The sequence below is a fragment of the Mustela nivalis genome (assembly GCF_964662115.1).
Source record: "Mustela nivalis genome assembly, chromosome: 1".
NCBI lineage: Eukaryota > Metazoa > Chordata > Mammalia > Carnivora > Mustelidae > Mustela > Mustela nivalis.
The window spans coordinates 191,965,100-191,984,288 of record NC_139020.1 but is presented as its reverse complement, the minus strand read 5'-3'; the positions used below and the strand labels follow the sequence as shown (position 1 = coordinate 191,984,288).

Genomic DNA, 19,189 nt, shown 5'->3' with positions numbered 1-19,189 from the left:
TCTGTGCAAGTGAAAGAGTTCAAAGACTGTAATGATGAACTAAACAATTATTCTATCAGTGTGTACAACCAACTATTGCAAAAATTAACCCTTCAGTTATCTCTAATAATGTTGACAAGCAACATATTCATATAAATCTTGTAGAAAAGTTATCCAGGTGTGCCTGGGTGGCTCAGTTGCTTATGTGTCTGCTCTTGGCTCAGGTTATGATCCAGGGTCCTGGGATTGAGCCATTCACCAGGGTCCCTGCTCACCAGAGAACCTGCTTCTCCCTCTGCCTGCTGCTCCCCCTTCTTGTTCTCTCTCTCTCTCTCTGTCAAATAAATAAAATCTTTTTTTTAAAAAATTATCCAGATAGGCCACAACAGACCATAAACTATGTTAATAATCTAATTTTAGAGGACATCTATCCATGCCTCTAAAATTTAATAAATTCCATGACAAGTGATTCACCTGACTGGAATCCGTTCACACAGCCTCCAGGATCCCAAAAATCACAAAACACAAGCACTCAGGACTAAAATGTTTAGCAGTAGCTATGTTTTTTGTTTTGTTTTGTTTTTATTTTTTTTAAGTAGCTATGTCTTCACAGACCGGCTCAACCATATCCATCCTCTCCTCTCAAAGCAGAAATAAGAAAAATAAGCAATTGAAGTAATGATAGAAAGTATAAACAATGAATGTTAAGAGTTAATCCAAGAAGAACATTCTTTCAATGGAGAAGATATAAAAAATTAATTCTGACTAATACTTTTTGCTATCTTTATCAGTCTGTACGGGACTTCTGCATGACTTTATAAAATCTTGTTTTTATTTGTATTCTTAGAAATCAATTTTCACCATTAATCAAGTCAAATACAACATTTATTATTATTATTATTATTATTATTATTGATATTATTATTATTGTTTGGTTATACTTCTTTAATAAAAATGGGGATAATTATTAGCTACTTTTTTGAACCAAGCATTTTAGTTACATTATTTCATTTAAGCCTGTGAGTCTCCAACTAAGGTTTGTCATGTTGCTCCATTTTGTAGAAGAACAAAGTGGCTGAGCGACATAAGTTACTCTTCAAGACCATGCAACTAGCAATGACAGGCTAGAGATTGGCCAGAGTCCACTTTATGTGTCAGCCTATACTCTTCCATCTTACTCCATTTCTCTCCTCAAACATCCTTCTGATCTGACAACTTTTGGAATTCTAAAAAGTAACCAAACATTAAAAGTTAAAACAAACTCAAAGACCAATGGACTCTCAGACACCTGGCAGGTAATAAAGGCCTATTTGCTGAATGTTTTATTTACCTAAATAAATTTCATGGTATTTTTAGCTGTAAAAGAACTATCTCCCACTGTTGAATGACAGGACAGGGAGGAAAAGTTTAAGCCAAAACAATAATTCTGCCCAAACGTTATGAGTTCACACTTATCTTCATAGCTTAATCCCAGAATGAATGGTCATTGTTTGGTCAACAGGCCACCCTACCACTGGTCTTGCTACACCTCAGCTCAACTTTCTGAGAGGGAAGGACTGCAAAAAAGAAATTGGAAGAGAGGGCTGAACAGGGAAGCCCATTTTGCATTTTGTGGAACTCCCTGAAAGGAAGGGGTTACATTCAAATCCAATGGACATTCTCCTCAGATCTCACTCTACTCCTTCATCTAAACTTTTGACATAATCTCAACATCAATTTACAAATGTAAAGTTAGCAAAAGTAAGCAAAATTTTTGTTTTTCCTCTAGAGAAATGCACATACACACACACATAGACATGGTGAAGTAGATGTTATGTATTACTTCTTCTCTGTAATTTGCAAATTCTCTGCAATGAGTATGCATGTATATCACAATGATAAAAATCATACCACCATTTCAATATTTCCTCTCTCCACTTCTACTACTTCCTCATTGAACTCTTACCCCTTCTGCATTTTATAAGGCAATAAACAAAAGTCAAACCTGGAATAATAACGGGGTGTTTAAGAGTACATGGTAGAAAAAAGAAAAAAGAATTTTAATTGTTGCGATTATTATTTCAAAAGCAAAATAATTTCAATCCAGGGATAAATAAAAGCTTCCCAAAGTCTCAAAAGACCTACTTGGGGCTATTCAAAAATTAAGTAATTATGCATGTATCAAAATAATAGATATTTAGATGTTCAGTTCATTTGTAGCCCAATGTTTGTTTAATTTGAAAGTAACAAACTAAATTCTTTAAAACTGGCAATACCAATATAAATTAATGGACTAGGTTACAATAATTATGTTGTATAAATATTCCACAGCTAAAGATACCAATAATAATAACACTATGAGGGCGCCTGGATGGTTCAGTTGATTAAGAATCTGCCTTTGGAGAAGAATAAATGAAACAAGATGGGATTGGGAGGGAGACAAACCATAAGTGACTCTTAATCTCACAAAACAAACTGAGGGTTGCTGGGGGGAGGGGGGTTGAGGGAAGGGGGTGGGGTTATGGACATTGGGGAGGGTATGTGCTATGGTGAGTGCTGTGAAGTGTGTAAACCTGGTGATTCACATACCCGTACCCCGGAGGATAAAAATATATTATATGTTTAATAAAAATAAAAAATTAAAAAGAAAAAAAAAAGACTGTCTTTGGCTCAGGTTGTGATCTCAGGTCCTAGGATCAAGCCCTTCATCAGGCTGCCTGTTCAGCCTCACTCTGTTTTTCCCTCTCCTTTTGCTCTCTCCATCTACTTTCAAATGAATAAATAAAATCTTTAAAAATAATAATAATATAAAAATAATAATAACAGTATCAATAACAATGCCTGGCATTTATTGAATGCTTTCTAGGGATTAGTCAGGGACTAAGTGCTTTAAATGCATCATCCCTTGGAATTGTCAAACCAACCTAATGATAAATGTACTTTCCTATATCCTATGCCTATTTCATGGATGATAAAACTAAGGCTTAAAGAAGTTGAATAATTTAAGCAAACAGTAGTATTACAATGCAAAGTCAGTTCTACCTTAGGCACTATACTAAAACCAAACTGTCTTCATACCATTGAAATCAGTTACATTGACTTCCAAGATCAATACCTTTGGAGACAGTCATCTTCTTAGGGATGGGCCAAAATTTGGCAATGACGCAAACTTCGCAAAATAGCAAACTTATGAAAACTTGGGAAATTTGGAAGAGAGGAAACTACTAAAAATAAATGTTAACTCCCAAGACACCAAACTGACTCATTAGAAAATTTTGAACAGAGATGCCTGGGTGGCTCAGTTGGTTAAGCAGCTGCCTTCAGCTCAGGTCATGATCCCAGCGTCCTGGGATTGAGTCCCACATTGGGCTCCTTGCTCCGCAGGGAGCCTCCTTCTCCCTCTGACTCTGCCTGCCATTCTGTCTGCTTGTGCTCGCTCTTGCTCTCTCTCTCTCTGACAAATAAATAAATAAAATCTTAAAAAAAAAAAGAAAGAAAGAAAGAAAAAAGAAATCTTGAACACCTTAGTAAGTAGAAATTTGACAAAGATGTTCCCTGATCTCATGTTGGAATCTATGCTTCTGAACAAAAAATCTTCTGTGTCTTCTTTATTGTCCATATATTAGATGATATCATATAAAACAGGTTATGTGGGTATTTGGGGAAAGTATGTATGTCAATGATTGATTTTCAGTCACATTAAGAGTATAAAAGTTTATAACTTTGGACCATACCTTGGTTTTCATGAACTTGGAGTGACTTTTGTAAACCTCTATTTGTTTGATCTCTTCTTCACGGTCCTCAGTGTTCAGCACACCATTGGCTTTTAACATCTGGATCTCATCCTCCAGATCCCTTATGTTTCTCTCCAATGAAGCAATTTTTGTGTCCTGTTGTTCAAAAAAAAAAAGTTAAAAAAAAGAAAGAAAATTGTTTTTTCGGTATCATCAAAACAGAATTCCAGAAAGTTTTTGGGGGGTAGTAATACGTTGATTATGGTATAGTCATAACCCTAAATTCAGAACAGTTTATATTTTTAACTTCTGTGAGGATCGTTTGTGAGATTATTTTTTAAGCTCCCAATAAAGATCAAGTGTCGATATTTTTATCTAATATCTGGAAATCAAATTACTAAAGGAACAGTGACAAAAGTGTTCAAAAACACCACTTAAGTGGACAAATTTGTAATTTCAGATATAGCTTGCCAGCATACAATTTCTAGTCTACTTGTAAACAAAAAACTTTGTTCATATGTATACTCTGTGCCTGGTTTTATAAGGCAAACTTGTAACTGGACTCTAAGAGACAAGGAAACTAAAATCTACTGAGGAAAAGGACTCTTATCTAGAATACATACATCAATGAAATTAAATAACTGAATCCTGATTTAGTATGACTGATACACTAAATATTGAAAATTTATAGCAACTGAAAATAAAATATCACAATGTCATGGTTTATTTTACAAGCAGCTCCCTTCGTGACAATAAAACATTTCTACCTTGCAGGGCATTTCTAATCCACATGACTTACAAAGTTGAAAAAACTAAAAATATTACACTCAAATGTGGGATTGAGAGGGGGTAAAAAAAACAATCGTAGAGTTTTTTTAAGGAAATGACAGACATTACACACAAGATAGAGCACTGAAAGAAATGATGCATTGAAAAGAAGAGAAGAGGGCGCCTGGATGGCTCAGTGGGTTAAAGCCTCTGCTCAGGTCATGATCCCAGAGTTCTGGGATCGAGGCCCACATCAGGCTCTCTGCTTGGCAGGGAGCCTGCTTCCTCCTCTCCCTCTGCCTGCCTCTCTGCCTACTTGTGATCTCTGTCTGTCAAATAAATAAATAAATAACCTTAAAAAAAAAAAAAAAAAAAAGAAAAGAAAAGAAGAGAAGAAAGAGAGTTCTTATAGGGGAGAAAACCTATCCCTGACCTGAGATGTTAAACCCCAACCAGTCTTTGAACTAAAACAATGAAAGTTTGAATGTAAGTTTGCTCCCTGACACCCTATACCTACCCTTTTATTATAAAAATCCAAAGAGCTGATAGTACATTTGTAATTGAATGCTAACTAAAAACAAACTAACTCATTTTTTTAACCAATTCATTATCAAGAATCTAAGACTATTCTCTCTCTGTCAAATAAATAAATAAAATCTTTTCTAAAAAAAATCTAAAAGACTAAATAAAGAGTTCCAAAACTAAAGACAATGAATGGCCTATTCCACTTAAACCTAACTCATAGGAAATACTTGCTAAAAAATACATCTGTCCTAAATTTTGTGGATATGTCCCATTTTAATTTCCTATATTCTATGGCATATATTTCCTATATTCTATACTCTATTTGATGGTATGATTCACAGGGCAATATAATCATCATTAATATTATGATTTAACATTGTCATCATCATTAAATGGAGGAAAATGAGGAGAAACAATTTATTATTGAGTGCCATTACATGTGAACATTCAAGTGCTCCAAGTATTGAAGACGTTTTCATTAATTCTGAGGAAACCCCAAAAAGATGAAATAAAAAATTCTGCAATCTGCAAGATTACTATGGAAGGTTATAGTCTCTAGTACTTCATTTTCCTTTAAAAATAATATTTACTGTTATTTTTTTCAGGTATAAAAGTAATGCATCTTAAATTCCTAAAAAATGGAGAAAATCCCATCTAATCCTACTATCAAGATATAAACATCACTCATGTTTTATGTACAGCCTGCCAGTCTTTTTCTATTCTAGGAGCAATTTGAGCAAATTTGCCAGTTTGAGTGAAAAGAGTATCCAGACTAAATGTTTTTATGCCTCTAAAATTCCTATGTTGAAGCTCTAACCCCTAATGTGATGGAGATGAGATGGTATTTGGAGATGAGGCTTTTAGGAGTGATCAGGGTTACATGGGGTCATGAGGATGAAGCCCTCATAAGAAGAGACACTAGACCTTATTCTCTCTTGCTCTTGACCATGTGATGACACAGCAAGGAGGTGGCAATCTGCAAGCCAGGAAAAGAGCTCTCACCAGAACCCAAACTCTCTCTCACCCTGATCTGGGACTTCCAACCTCCAAAACTGTGAGAAAATGCATTTCTGTTTTTGAAGCCATCCAGAGGTGGTATTTGTTATAGCAGCCAAAAAAAAGGACAAATGTATGGAGGCATCTTTAGTTACTCTTTTGAGCTCTGAGCTATGAGAACTCTGTAGATAAAAAGAGCAGCCATAATCAAAAGTATGCAGAAAAAGAACTTCTAAACATTCATAAGAGCCTCTTAAATAAATGGCAGTCATTTTTAAATCATTTTTTTTACTATCAAATTAAGACATGCACACTATAGAATGCTTGGGTGACTCAACCAGTCAATCATCTGCCTTCATCTCAGGTGATGATCCCAGGATCCTGGGATCAAGCCCCACATTGGGCTCCCTGCAAAGGCTTCTCCTTCTCCTTCTGCCTCTGCATGCTGCTCTCCCTGCTTGTGCACACTCTCTATCAAATAAATAAAATCTAAGAACAACAACAAAAAAGACACGCTCACTATAGGAAACTTAAAAAGCTATGTGGGGGCGGGGAGCAAGATAGTGCAGGAGTAAGAGACCTAAATTTCATCTGGTCCCAGGAGTTAAGCTAGATATTATTAAACAATTCTGAACACCTACAAACTCAACAGGAAATCGAAGAGAGGAAGAGGAGCAATTCTAGAAACAGAAAACAGACCATACTCTGGAAGGCAGGACATGCAGAGAAGTGAATCCAAAGTGATATATGGGAAGAGAGCCCACAGGGGGAGGGGCCAGCTCCTGGCAAGTGGGAGAGCAATGGAGCACAAAATTAAAACTTTTGGAAGTGTGCTCCACTAAGGGACGTCAATCCAGAGGCTGAGTGAGGGGTGGACCCCTCACAGGGACAGTGTGGTCTCAGGACTCACAGGGTCAAAGAAAGACCAGGGGTGTCTGCAATGGAGATTCCAGGTATCAGAACTGGGAAGATCGAGGCAGAGAGAGAGCTGAGGAGTGGGCTCTCAGCTCAGGGATACCTTAAACTGTGACCCGAAGCACAGCTGGACCACTGCTTTTCAAGCAGGGACCCCATAAGTAGCATATCTGGGGATACCTCTCCTTCCTCCCCTGGGAAGAGTGGCAGGGGAAGCACATTGCAGGAATCTGCTGGGTTTGGAGACTCCAAACAGAGCCATGTACTAGAGATAGAAATGCTTGGTCACAGGCTGGGTGAGCTTGGAGATGGCTGGAGACAGGAAGACAGGAGGGACTGATAACTTTTCTCTGAGGGTATATTAAGGAGTGGGGCCACAAGTGGTCAGAGATTGGGAGGCTGCCATTTTTGTTTCCATCCTCCAAAGCTCTACGGAAAGTGTTCAAGGAACAAAAACTATGAGAGCAAACTGAAGCATATTACTTAGCCCAGCCCCCAGCAAGGGCAGTGCAATTCTGCCCCAGGCAAAGACATTTGGATCATGGCAATGGGCCTCACCTCCACAAGATTAGCAAGAACACCCAGCCAAGACCAAGTTCACTGATCAATGAAAACTGTGGAACTCCAGAGCTAGGAGAATGGAATACATAGAACTCACAGCTTTTTTCCCATGATTATTTAGTCTTTCAAAGTTAAATTTTTTTAATTTTATTTTTTTCTAATTCTATTTTTAAAATTTTTCCTCTTTTCTATTTTAATCTTCTTAAACTATTTTACCTTATCAAACCCATTTTTAAAATTTTTTAAATTTTAATTGTTATAGTCATATTCTATCCCTTCATTGTACATAAACTTATTTTCTGTGTACATATAGGTTTTGCTTCCTTTAAAATTTTGGGATACAGTTTCTTCTAACCAATCAAAATATACCTAAATCTAGTGCATGGTTTTGTTCTAGTGTCCAGCTTGAACACATTCATTCCTCTTTTTTTTTCTTTTTTCAACCAACTTTTTAACTTATTTCCTTTTTTAAACTCCTTTCAGAGATGCCTGGGTGGTTCAATGGGTTGAGCATCTGCTTTCGGCTCAGGTCATGATCTCAGGGTCCAGGGATCAAGCCCCGCATCGGGCTCTCTACTCAGCAGGGACCCTGCTTCCCCCTCTCTCTCTCTGCCTCCCTCTCTGCCTCCTTGTGATCTCTGTCAAATAAATAAATAAATTCTTTTTTTTAAACTCCTTTTAAATTTCATCTCCACCATCATATTCCATCCCTTCATCAAGTTTACCATGATTTTTTGTGTGTGTATACACACACACACACACACATATATATATGTATATATGAGATTTCCTTTCTGGAAGATTATGGGAGACAATTTCTTCTAACAGACTGAAATCCACCCAGTATCAGGTGTGTGGCTCTGTTCTATTCGCCAGTCTTTTTATTTTTTTTTAAGATTTTTATTTATTGGGCGCCTGGGTGGCTCAGTGGGTTAAGCTGCTGCCTTCGGCTCAGGTCATGATCTCAGGGTCCTGGGATCAAGGCCCGCATCGGGCTCTCTGCTCAGCAGGGAGCCTGCTTCCCTTCCTCTCTCTCTGCCTGCCTCTCTGTCTACTTGTCTACTTTTAAAAAAAAGATTTTTATTTATTTATTTGACAGACAGAGATCACAAGTAGACAGAGAGGCAGGCAGAGAGAGAGGAAGGGAAGCAGGCTCCTTGCTGAGCAGAGAGCCCAATGTGGGGCTCGAGCCCAGGAAGCTGGGATCATGACCTGAGCCGAAGGCAGCAGCCCAACCCACTGAGCCACCCAGGCGCCCCTCGCCAGTCTTTTTTTTAATCCTCCTTTCTTCTCTCCCTAGTTTCTGATGTCTTCCAAACTGACTAGTGTATCTTTATCTGGGATCATTGTTACTCTTTTAGTATTTTATTCTTTCATTCACCTATTCTTTTTTTTTTTAAAGATTTTATTTATTTATTTGACAGAGAGAGATCACAGGTAGGCAGAGAGAGTGGGGGGGGAAGCAGGCTCCCCACTGAGCAGAGAGCCCAATGCGGGACTCGATCGCAAGACCCTGAGATCATGACCTGAGCCGAAGGCAGCGGCTTAACCCACTGAGCCACCCAGGTGCCCCTCATTCACCTATTCTTATCTGGATAAAATAGCAAGGTGGAAAAACTCACCTCAGAAAAAAAGAACAAGAAGCAGTACCAATGGCTAGGGACCTAATCAATACGGACATTAGTAAGATGTCAGAACTACAGATCAGAATGACAATTATTAAGGTGCTAGCTGGACCCAAAAAAGTATGGAAGATACCAGAGAATCCCTTTCTGGAGAAATAAAATCCCTTTCTGCAGGAATAAAAGAACTAAAATCTAGCCAAGTTGAAATCAAAAAAGCTATTAATGAGATGCAATAAAAACTGGAGGCTCTTATTATGAGGATAAATGAGGCAGAAGAGAGAATTAGGGATATGGAAGACCAAAGATAGAGAATAAAGAAGCTGAGAAAAAGAGAGATAAACAACTACTGGACCAGGAGGGGAGAATTCGAGAGATAAGTGATAGCATAAGACAAAACAATATTAGAATAGCTGGGATTCCAGAAGAAGAAAAAGAGAGCAGGGAAGAAGGTATATTGGACCAAATTATAGCAGAGAATTGCCATAATCCAGTGAAGGGAACAAGCATCAAAATCCAGGAGGCACAGAGAATCCACCTCAAAGTCAATAAAAATAGGTCAACACCCCGTCATCTAATAGTAAAACTTCTTCTTTTTTTTAATTAATTCATTTATTTTATAAACATATAATGTATTTTTATCCCCAGGGGTACAGGTCTATGAATCGTCAGATTTACACACTTCACAGCACTCACCATAGCACATACCCTCCCCAATGTCCATAAACCCACACCCCTCTCCCGGCCCTCCTACCCCCAGCAACCCTCAGTTTGTTTTGTGAGATTAAAAGTCACTTATGGTTTGTCTCCCTCCTGATCCCATCTTGTTTCATTTATTCTTCTCCTACCCCACTAACCTCCCATGTTGCATCTCCACTTCCTCATATCAGGAAGATCATATGATAGTTGTCTTTCTCCAATTGACTTATTTCACTAAGCATGATACCCTCTAGTGACAAACAGAAAATCCTGAAAGCAGCTTGGGACAAGAGGTCTATAACATATAATGGTAGAAATATTAGATTGGCAGCAGACCTATCCACAGAGACCCAGCAGGTGAGAAAGGACTGGCATGATATATTCAGAGCACTAAATGAGAAAAACAGCCAAGAATACTATATCCAGGTAGGCTGTCACTGAAAATAGAAGGAGAAATTAAAAAGCTTCCAGGACAAAACAAAACAAACAAAAAAACTAAAAGAATTTGCAAACACCAAAGGGCCCTACAGAAAATCTTGAAAGTGGTCCTCTAAGAAAAGAGAGAGCCTAAAAGTAACAGATTACAAAGGAACCAAGGCAATATTCAGTAACAGTCATCTTACAAGCAATACAATGGCACTAAATTCAAATATTTCAATAGTTACCCTGAATGTACATGGGCTATAAATGCCCATTTAAAAGACACAGGGTATCAGAATAGATTAAAAAAAAAAAACAAGACCCATCGATATGCAGTCTGCAAGAAATTCATTTTAGACCCAAAGACACCTCCAGATTAAAAGTGAGGGGTGGAAAACAATTTACCATGCTAATGGGCATCAAAAGAAAACTGGGGTGGCAATCCCAGTTAAAGGGTTTGTCCAACAAGAACATCTAACTATTTTAAATATCTATGTCCCTAACATGGGAGCAACCAATTATATAAACCAATTAATAACAAAATCAAAGAAACACATCAACAATAATACAGTAATAGTAGGGGACTTTAACAACCCCCCACTGAAATGGACAGATCATCTAAGCAAAAGATCAACAAGGAAATAAGGGCCTTAAATGACATACTGGACCAGATGGACATCACAGATATATTCAGAACATTCCCTCCCAGAGAAACAGAATACACATTCTTCTCTAGTGCACATGGAACATTCTCCAGAATAAATCACATCCTGGGTCACAAAGCAGGTCTCAACCAGAACCAAAAGATTGGGGTCATTCCCTGCATATTTTCATACTACAATGCTCTGAAACTAGAACTCCATCACAAAAGAAAAGTTGGAAAGAACTCAAATACATGGAGGCTAAAGAGCATCCTACTATAGAATGAATGGGTCAACCAAGAAATTAAAGAATTGAAAAATTCATGGAAACAAATAAAAATGAAAACACAACAGTTCAAACTCTTTGAGACAAAATGTTCCTAAAGATACAAATGTAGTGATCTGAAGGAGCATGTGCACCCCAATGTTTATAGCAGCAATGTCCACAATGGCCAAACTGTGGAAAGAGCCTAGATGTCCATCAACAGATGAATGGATAAAGAAGAGGTGGTGTATATATACAAAGAAATACTATGCAGTCATCAAAAAATGAAATCTTGCCATTTACAATGACACACAGATGGAACTAGAGGGTATTCTGCTAAGCAAAATGAGTCAATCAGAAAAAGACAATTATCATGTGATCTCTCTGATATGAGCAATTTGAGAGGCAGGGAGGGAAAAAATGAAACAAGAAGAAACCAGAGAGGGAGACAAACCATAAGAGACTCTTCATCTCAGTAAACAAACTGAGGGTTGCTGGAGGGGAGAGGGGTAGGAGGAACGGGGTGGCTGGGTTATAGACACTGGGGAGGGTATGTGCTATGGTGAGTGCTGTGAATTGTGTAAGACTGATGAATCACAGACCTGTATCCCTGAAACAAATAATACATTATATGTTAATAATTTTTTAAAAAGCTATGCAGATAATTGTGATAACCCCATCACCCAGATATACCCACTATTAACACTTTTATCTATCCACATGAAAGCCTTAAGATTATATTACTACTTTAAAACATATACAAAGACAGTTATCAATTAAAACTCTAATTAATATGACAGAGATCTCCTCTTTTTGAGATAAAATCTTTCAGCATTTCCAAAGATCTAAGTACAATCTTACAAGAGTTTAACTGTAAGCTAAGTGTAAAAGGCAGGGTCTACATCCGGGCTATTCTAATACAAAATCTTCTGGGATTTCAGACCCAAGTCTAAAGTGAGCATATTCATATGTATATATGTATACACACATATATACCTATAAAGACGTTTGTGTATACAATACACTTTGTGGTCCTTGTGTCTTACACCCTAATTTTTGATACACTTAGAATTTCAGGTCTCAATCACAGAGGCGGAGGTGGGGGTGGGTGGGTGGGCGTGTATCTTCAGCTTTCCCCTCAGTCAAATCCTGAGGCTTTCGTTACCAATAACCACCATCACCAGCTTCTAACTGGGTTAGGAGTTTTTTTTACTGTACTTTAAAAAATTACATACTGCTAAAGAAAGATCAGAACAGGGTCAAGATAGAAACTTCATGACATCAAAAAATTAACCTATATACATCTGAGTTAAAATTTCACCAAACAGTGAAACACATTTTAAAAATAATATTTTTAACTTTAACTAATTTCCTTAAATTAATCAACTTCTCTTTTTCCTCACAAGCTTTGTTTTCCCTTGAGCCACAAGTATCCCAAAATACTAAAAAGAAAGAAAGAAAGAAAGAAAGAAAGAAAGAAAGAAAGAAAGAAAGAAAGAAAGAAAGATTGTTGTGAAGTCACTTTAATAATTACCTATTTTTTTCCTATCCTGATTTGTTTCTGTTATTTAAGAAGTGAACTTTAAGGACAACAGAACTCATACATGAAACTTTAAGCATAGAGAAAAGGAGATAGGAAAGTATCATGAAGCTCTAGAGAAAAGAACAGATACAAAATACATAGATATATCCGATGGTGTATTGACTGTGCCCAAGAAGATACTCAAAATGCTGAGGCAGAGAAAGACATTAGGAAGTCTGGTATGAAATATAAAGGTAAATAAAATGACTGCCCTGTTCACAGATGCTCTATTGCCTCAGTCTGAGGAATTCAGGGAGAAGAAATTTCATCTTTTCCTTTTTTTTTTTCAAATCTCAAAAACTAAGATTAATTACTCTAAACTTCTAGATTTAAGGAGAACTATGGAAGGAAACTGCCTCACAGTTCCTAATGTGGTGCAATGTGGTATATGGATGCTGCCCTTCAAAACCGAGGCTCACTGCAGATCTCAAGAACTCTAAGCACTGATCTGAAGTGAAGACATAATGCTGTAACATCCTGAAAGGTGAAGTTCCAGGGCGCCTGGGTGGCTCAGTGGGTTAAGCCGCTGTCTTCGGCTCAGGTCATGGTCTCAGGGTCCTGGGATTGAGTCGGGCATCGGGCTCTCTGCTCAGCGGGGAGCCTGCTTCCCTCTCTCTCTCTCTGCCTGCCTCTCTGTCTACTGTGATCTCTCTCTGTCAAATAAATAAATAAAATCTTAAAAAAAAAAAAAAAAGTGAAGTTCCAAAAGGCAGAGCAATATTTACCTCCAATCACCAGAATTTTCTTCATCTAAACATCTTCACATGTTACTTACCACTGATACTTCAAAATAATGTATGTTCTGACTTTCAAGTATTCATTTTGATTATGTTTCAGAAATAAACTCTCAAAGCAGATCATTGTGGGCCTTCCTTGGAGATGGAGAAAATGAAATTCAACATACAATAGCTTTTCCCAAAATCCACAGAACACAAAAGCTCTGTGAAAAGGGCATTTCAAGGTCAAATAAATCTGAGAAATGCTTACTGGGGATTCCCTATGCACATTAGCATTAATGACTCTGGGGAAGTCCTAAAGCAAAGTATTCTATTTAATTTCATTTTTCCCAGTATTATTCCTCTAGAAGTCAAGTCTTAAAAAAAAAAAAAAAAGACTTTAATGAGCACATTAAGCTCAGGGTTATATACATAAGTGAAGACCCCAAACAGTGATTTAGATTTTTCCAGGGGAAACTTACCATTATTACCCTCCATTTAAAATAATTAGGTGCTTAAATATCTAGATCACCTTGTTGGCTTCTGTAACTCAAAGTGGTTTACTGAGAGCTTTCTCTGAGCTCAGAGCAGTGAAATAACATACACCCCCATGCCCTCAGACCCTACCACTCATGTCTCAGGTAACATTTTTCAAATTGTCTTGAGATAGGTCAACCATTAAATTGTTTTGTTTTATACCATATTTTCATTAAGGACTGTAAGAATGTGGGACATAAAGTTTCAGGAAGGAAAAAAAACAGATGAAATGTGTTTGCTCATTCCTCATTAGTTAGAAAAAAATATCTGAATCAAATATCTTTTAAATCATTTCTTTTTGGGGGTGCCTGGGCAGAGGCTTAAACCTCTGCCTTCTATTCAGGTCGTGGTCTCGGGGTCCTAGGATTGAGCCCTGCATGGGGCTCTCTGCTCGGCGGGGAGCCTGCTTCCCCCCTCTCTCTGCCTGCCTCTCTGCTTACTTGTGGTCTCTATCAAATAAATAAAATCTTTTAAAATAATAATAATTAAATAATCATTTTTTATACTTCATTAATTATTTTATTAACATATAATGTATTATTTGCCCCAGGGGTACAGGTCTATGAATCATCAGGCTTACACATTTCACAGCACTCACCATATCACATACCCTCTCCAATGTCCATAACCCAACCATCCTCTCCCTACCCTCCCTCCCTCCAGCAACCTTCAGTTTGTTTTGTGAGATTAAGAGTCTCTTCAGGGGCACCTGGGTGGCTCAGTCACAAAGCTTCTGCCTTCAGCTCAGGTTATGATGTCAGGGTCCTGGGATGGAGCCCTGCATGGGGCTCCCTGCTCAGTAGGAAGCCTGCTTCTCCCTCTCCCACTCCCTCTGTTTGTGTTCCCTCTCACTGTGTCCCTCTCTATCAAATAAATAAATAAAATCTTAAAAAAAAAAGTCTCTTCAAATCATTTCTTTCCACACATTCATAAAATAATACTTTTAAAAATTTTATACATCAATTACAGATCATCACTCCTACTTAAAGATTCATACTCAAGACTGTTTTACATTTATCATTCAAAAGACATAAAAGTTATCTGATGGGCAATTAATAAATAAACTACTGGCATTGAATCCCTAGCAGCCATCCAGCCTACAGATCCACCTGCTGATTCTTAAACCAGCCATAAATATTAGTACAGGTGCTGGACTACAGCAATGAAAATAAAAGTCAGAGAAAGGACTGGAATAAGTATATCTCTGCTTTATCCTTTTTTTTTCTTTATTAATTTCTGAGTTTATCTAAGACATGTCTGCTACCGTTGATAATAAACTTAGGCACAGGGAATTTTCTCATTCATTCCACAAATATGTACTGAGCATCTATAGGATATCAGTCACATAGCCAGGTACGTGAGATAGTAGGTAGATCTCAACAAGATTCATGGGTACCCTTCTTTCTCTAACATGGAGTACAATCTAGATCACTGTTACTCCAAGTGTGGTCCACAGACCAGTGGCACAAATATCACCGGAGAGAGTTTTAGAAATGCAGAATCTCAAGCCCCAACCCAAACCTACTGAATCTGAATCTGCATTTTCACAAGGTTCTCAGGTGATGTGGGCGTTTTAAATGACTACAGGTGTACAGCATACATGAGGGAGAAGACTGACCAGTGCAGAAGAGACCAAGACAACTTTGCAAGCCAAGTGCATTTAGAAAAACACTAACCTACTCTCAAGAGCTAACCATCTTGGCCTAAGTGTACACCAACCCTGGGAGTAAATTATCTGGAGCATCTTTTCCAGTCCAGATGCCTTTATTAACCTTTTTGTATTTACTGAACATTATGTTCCCCCTTAAATAGCAAGAAAAAGATTTCAATTCCTCTCTAGGAACTGTGAACACTGAAATGATGAGTAGGTGGACCATCAAAAAAGCAGTATCATTTAGTCCAAAAAGAAAAACTATCTTATTGCTAAGTGTCATAATGTGATTTTTTTCCCAAATACAGTAAGAATTACTGGTTTCATTAATATCAGACCAAGAAGAAAATACAAGTAGTTTTTACAGAGCTTGGAACTCACCATGATCATGTATTGGTCTACAGACATTGATCATGTCACTTAGGGCAAATTTGGTTTAAGGAAGAAGCCGTGATCTAATGTTCAGGAAACATCCCAACCTAATTACACTTTATTCAGAATAAAATTCTGGACTATTATTACTGGATGCCATAGAGGATTCTGAAGGCTTAACTTTTAAAACTCATCTAGTTTTAGTTGCAAACATAACTGAGCTTCTCTTGGTCTTAGGCTATCTGAGGAACGCCCTGATTTTGGAAGGGTTTACTGTGTGGGATTAACCGCGATTTTGTAAGCCCAAACCAAGCACTCGAGAAAGAAGTCGACATGGTCCTAAAGCATGTTAGAAGGAAAAACTAAAAACAAACAAAAAAAATTAGTGACTCAACTTCTTGGGCCTTATCAAACTGTAAAAAGATGGTGACCTAGATGAGAAGATGACAGAGGACATGCTGTTTTTTCGTGAAAGTATTGATTTTTGTTCATACGGTACCTAATTCTTTATGGCAAAATGTACAAGCACAGAATCAAGTCAAATTCAAAGCAACTAGGGTGCTTTAGTGTTTCTTTCCATGGCTTCATTTGCCTACTTCTGACTCATTTTTCATGAAGCCCATGCCTCAGGAATGCATCCTTCCAGTCATCCTGTCTCTGTGCACATTGCTAATGACCCATGGGCAGAAGGTATGTTTCTTTCAGGACACTACACAACCTGAGGTTTTGGTCTCCATATATGAATTTGTTGTTGTTGTTGTTGTTAATAGATTCTAGTCAGGGGAAAAAAAAAAGAAAGAAAGAAAGAAGAAAAAACACCTGAAGATAAAACAATCTTCCTGACCCTTCGAGAGTCACAAACCTGGATGTAAAACCTGGTTCAGGCATTTACGTCTTTGGGCAAAATGCTGAGGCTCTCTGAAATAAGACTATGCTCAAGAGCATGTCATGAAAATCACAATATATGCATGCATATGTTGCATACAAAGTACCTGTCATGGAACCTCTCCCAGAAGAGTAAAAGAGTATATCATCATTATTATTAGCCAAGAACAGTATAGTACATTCCCACCCATTCCCCAGTTCTGTGAGGTGACCATGTAGCGGACAGTAGCTTCCACTTTTAGTTTACCCCATCTATGTGAACATGTTCCTTAGGTTGCTAACCCTATAACCTCAGGTTGTTATAAGAATTACATGAATGAGAACACGTATGCCTTCTAGAATAATAGTCAACACACAGCAGGTGCTCTACAAATATTACCTTCTTCCCATTTCTAGCTGTAGAATTTATCAATTGCTTTTTTATTTCTTTGCTCAGCTTCTTTTCTTTTTGGGAACTACATCTCTCCAGTTGCCTGTGGTTTTAGTGGGGTCTTCCTGTGTGCCCCTGCTCTGTGGCAAGAACCATGGATTCTCTGGATGCAGATTGATCTGCAGTGAATTCCTTATGCCATCAAGGCCAATCAAGAGTTCTTTTAGGGGACTAACATAAATTCAGAGGCCTCTCCTTTTCTGACCCTATGTTTCTCCTTTTGATATTATGAATGATAAGGAAAAGATGGGCCTATGGCTGGTTATGGCCTTCTTTGATGCTATGACTAAGAATGTGCCTGAATGATGGGGCACCTAAGTGTCCCAGTCATTAAGAGTCTATCTTCAGCTCACATCATGATCCCAGAGTCCTGGGATTGAGCCCCACATCAGGCTCCCTGCTCAGCGGGAAGCCTGCTTCTCCCTCTCCCACTCCTCCTGCTTGTGTTCCCTCTCTCGTTGTGTCTCTCTGTCAAATAAATAAATAAGATCTTAAAAAAAGAAAGAAAGAAAGAAAGAATCTGCCTGAATGACTGGGTCCTTACAGCATCATTTGACCAGCTAGGTACAGCTATATCTAAACCACCCACTCCCCCAGAATACCAAAATACAATAGCAGGGATTCAGCCACTTGCAATCACAAGAGTAAGCCACAGAAGTAATAGCATGAAAGGTAACACCAAAATACAGTTAGATACAATAGTCTACAAATCTACAAAGAGAGGTCAGCAATGAGTAAGACGACCATAGAGTATTTAATCTCCAGAAAGCACAGGGGCCTAATACAGGGTCTCAAGATGAATAAAAATAAGATTATTATAGGGAAGATGAAATTCTTTCCAGCCAGAAATAATAACACATACAAAGTCAAGAGTACTTACTCAGCATGGTATCCAGCACATAATCTTTAATTAATATAAGTTGAAAGAATAAGATAATAAGTATGAATTATGTATGAAGAGGAGTAAGAAGACAGGACTAATTGAAAAGTGTAGATCACTTTTTGTTGCAGAAGAGTTGGGGAAAAAAGAAGGGGCTGAATGATAAGCACTCTTCAGAATCCAGCTAGGAGTTGCTTATAAGCTGGTCAAAAGAAGGCAACAAGATGACCTTTGAAAAGTTAATAATAAAAACAGAAGCCAAAATGGGAGTTGAGACAGTAGAGATGATAGATCATCAGCCTAGTGGTGAAGGAATTCTCAGACACAGTTAAGAAAGGGGTATAGAGTGGGACGCCTGGGTGGCTCAGTTGGTTAAGCAGCTGCCTTCGGCTCAGGTCATGATCCCAGCGTCCTGGGATCAAGTCCCACATCGGGCTCCTTGCTCCGCAGGGAGCCTGCTTCTCCCTCTGACTCTTCCTTCCACTCTGTCTGCCTGTGCTCGCTCTCACTCACTCTCTCTCTGACAAATAAATAAAATTTAAAAAAATAAAAATAAAAAAATAAAAATAAAGAAAGAAAGAAAGAAAGAAAGAAAGGGGTATAGAGAAAACAGCACAGGAATCACCAAAACGAAGAGGTGTAAAATTGATGGAGATCATGAAAAGGTCACAAAAAATAAAATAGTAATGTTTCAAGAAAGGAAGAGAGTCAGAAAATATTTGAGCATACTTTAAATCCCATAGAATCAGGATGATTGCTGAGTCACTCAACAACCAGTATAGCACAGGACAAGAACCAACCAGAATAGATACCACCAGAGCAATGGAACCAGGTCTGGGAAGTCCCTGAGAGGCCAGGGGTTAACTCCTTAGTTGCTGGAGTAGGGGAGGATAGTCTGGGGATTTGAGATAACCACAGAAATATTTCAATATTTTAACAACCAGTGTAGTTACACCTGTGCCTCTCAGCTAACTATTGGCCCTTCATAGAAAGTTGCTTCCGTTAATACTGATAGTTTTCTACATTTCCAAT

General features: G+C 38.0%; 1 protein-coding gene across 1 annotated transcript in view; it reads right to left on the bottom strand.

Annotated features, from left to right (window-relative positions):
* Positions 1–19,189, bottom strand: part of ERC2 (ELKS/RAB6-interacting/CAST family member 2) — a 922,859-nt gene that overhangs the window by 614,497 nt on the left and 289,173 nt on the right. Inside the window, 1 exon segment of the mRNA XM_082738672.1 lies at positions 3,693–3,848. Within this exon segment, the coding sequence (XP_082594798.1) occupies positions 3,693–3,848 (156 nt within the window).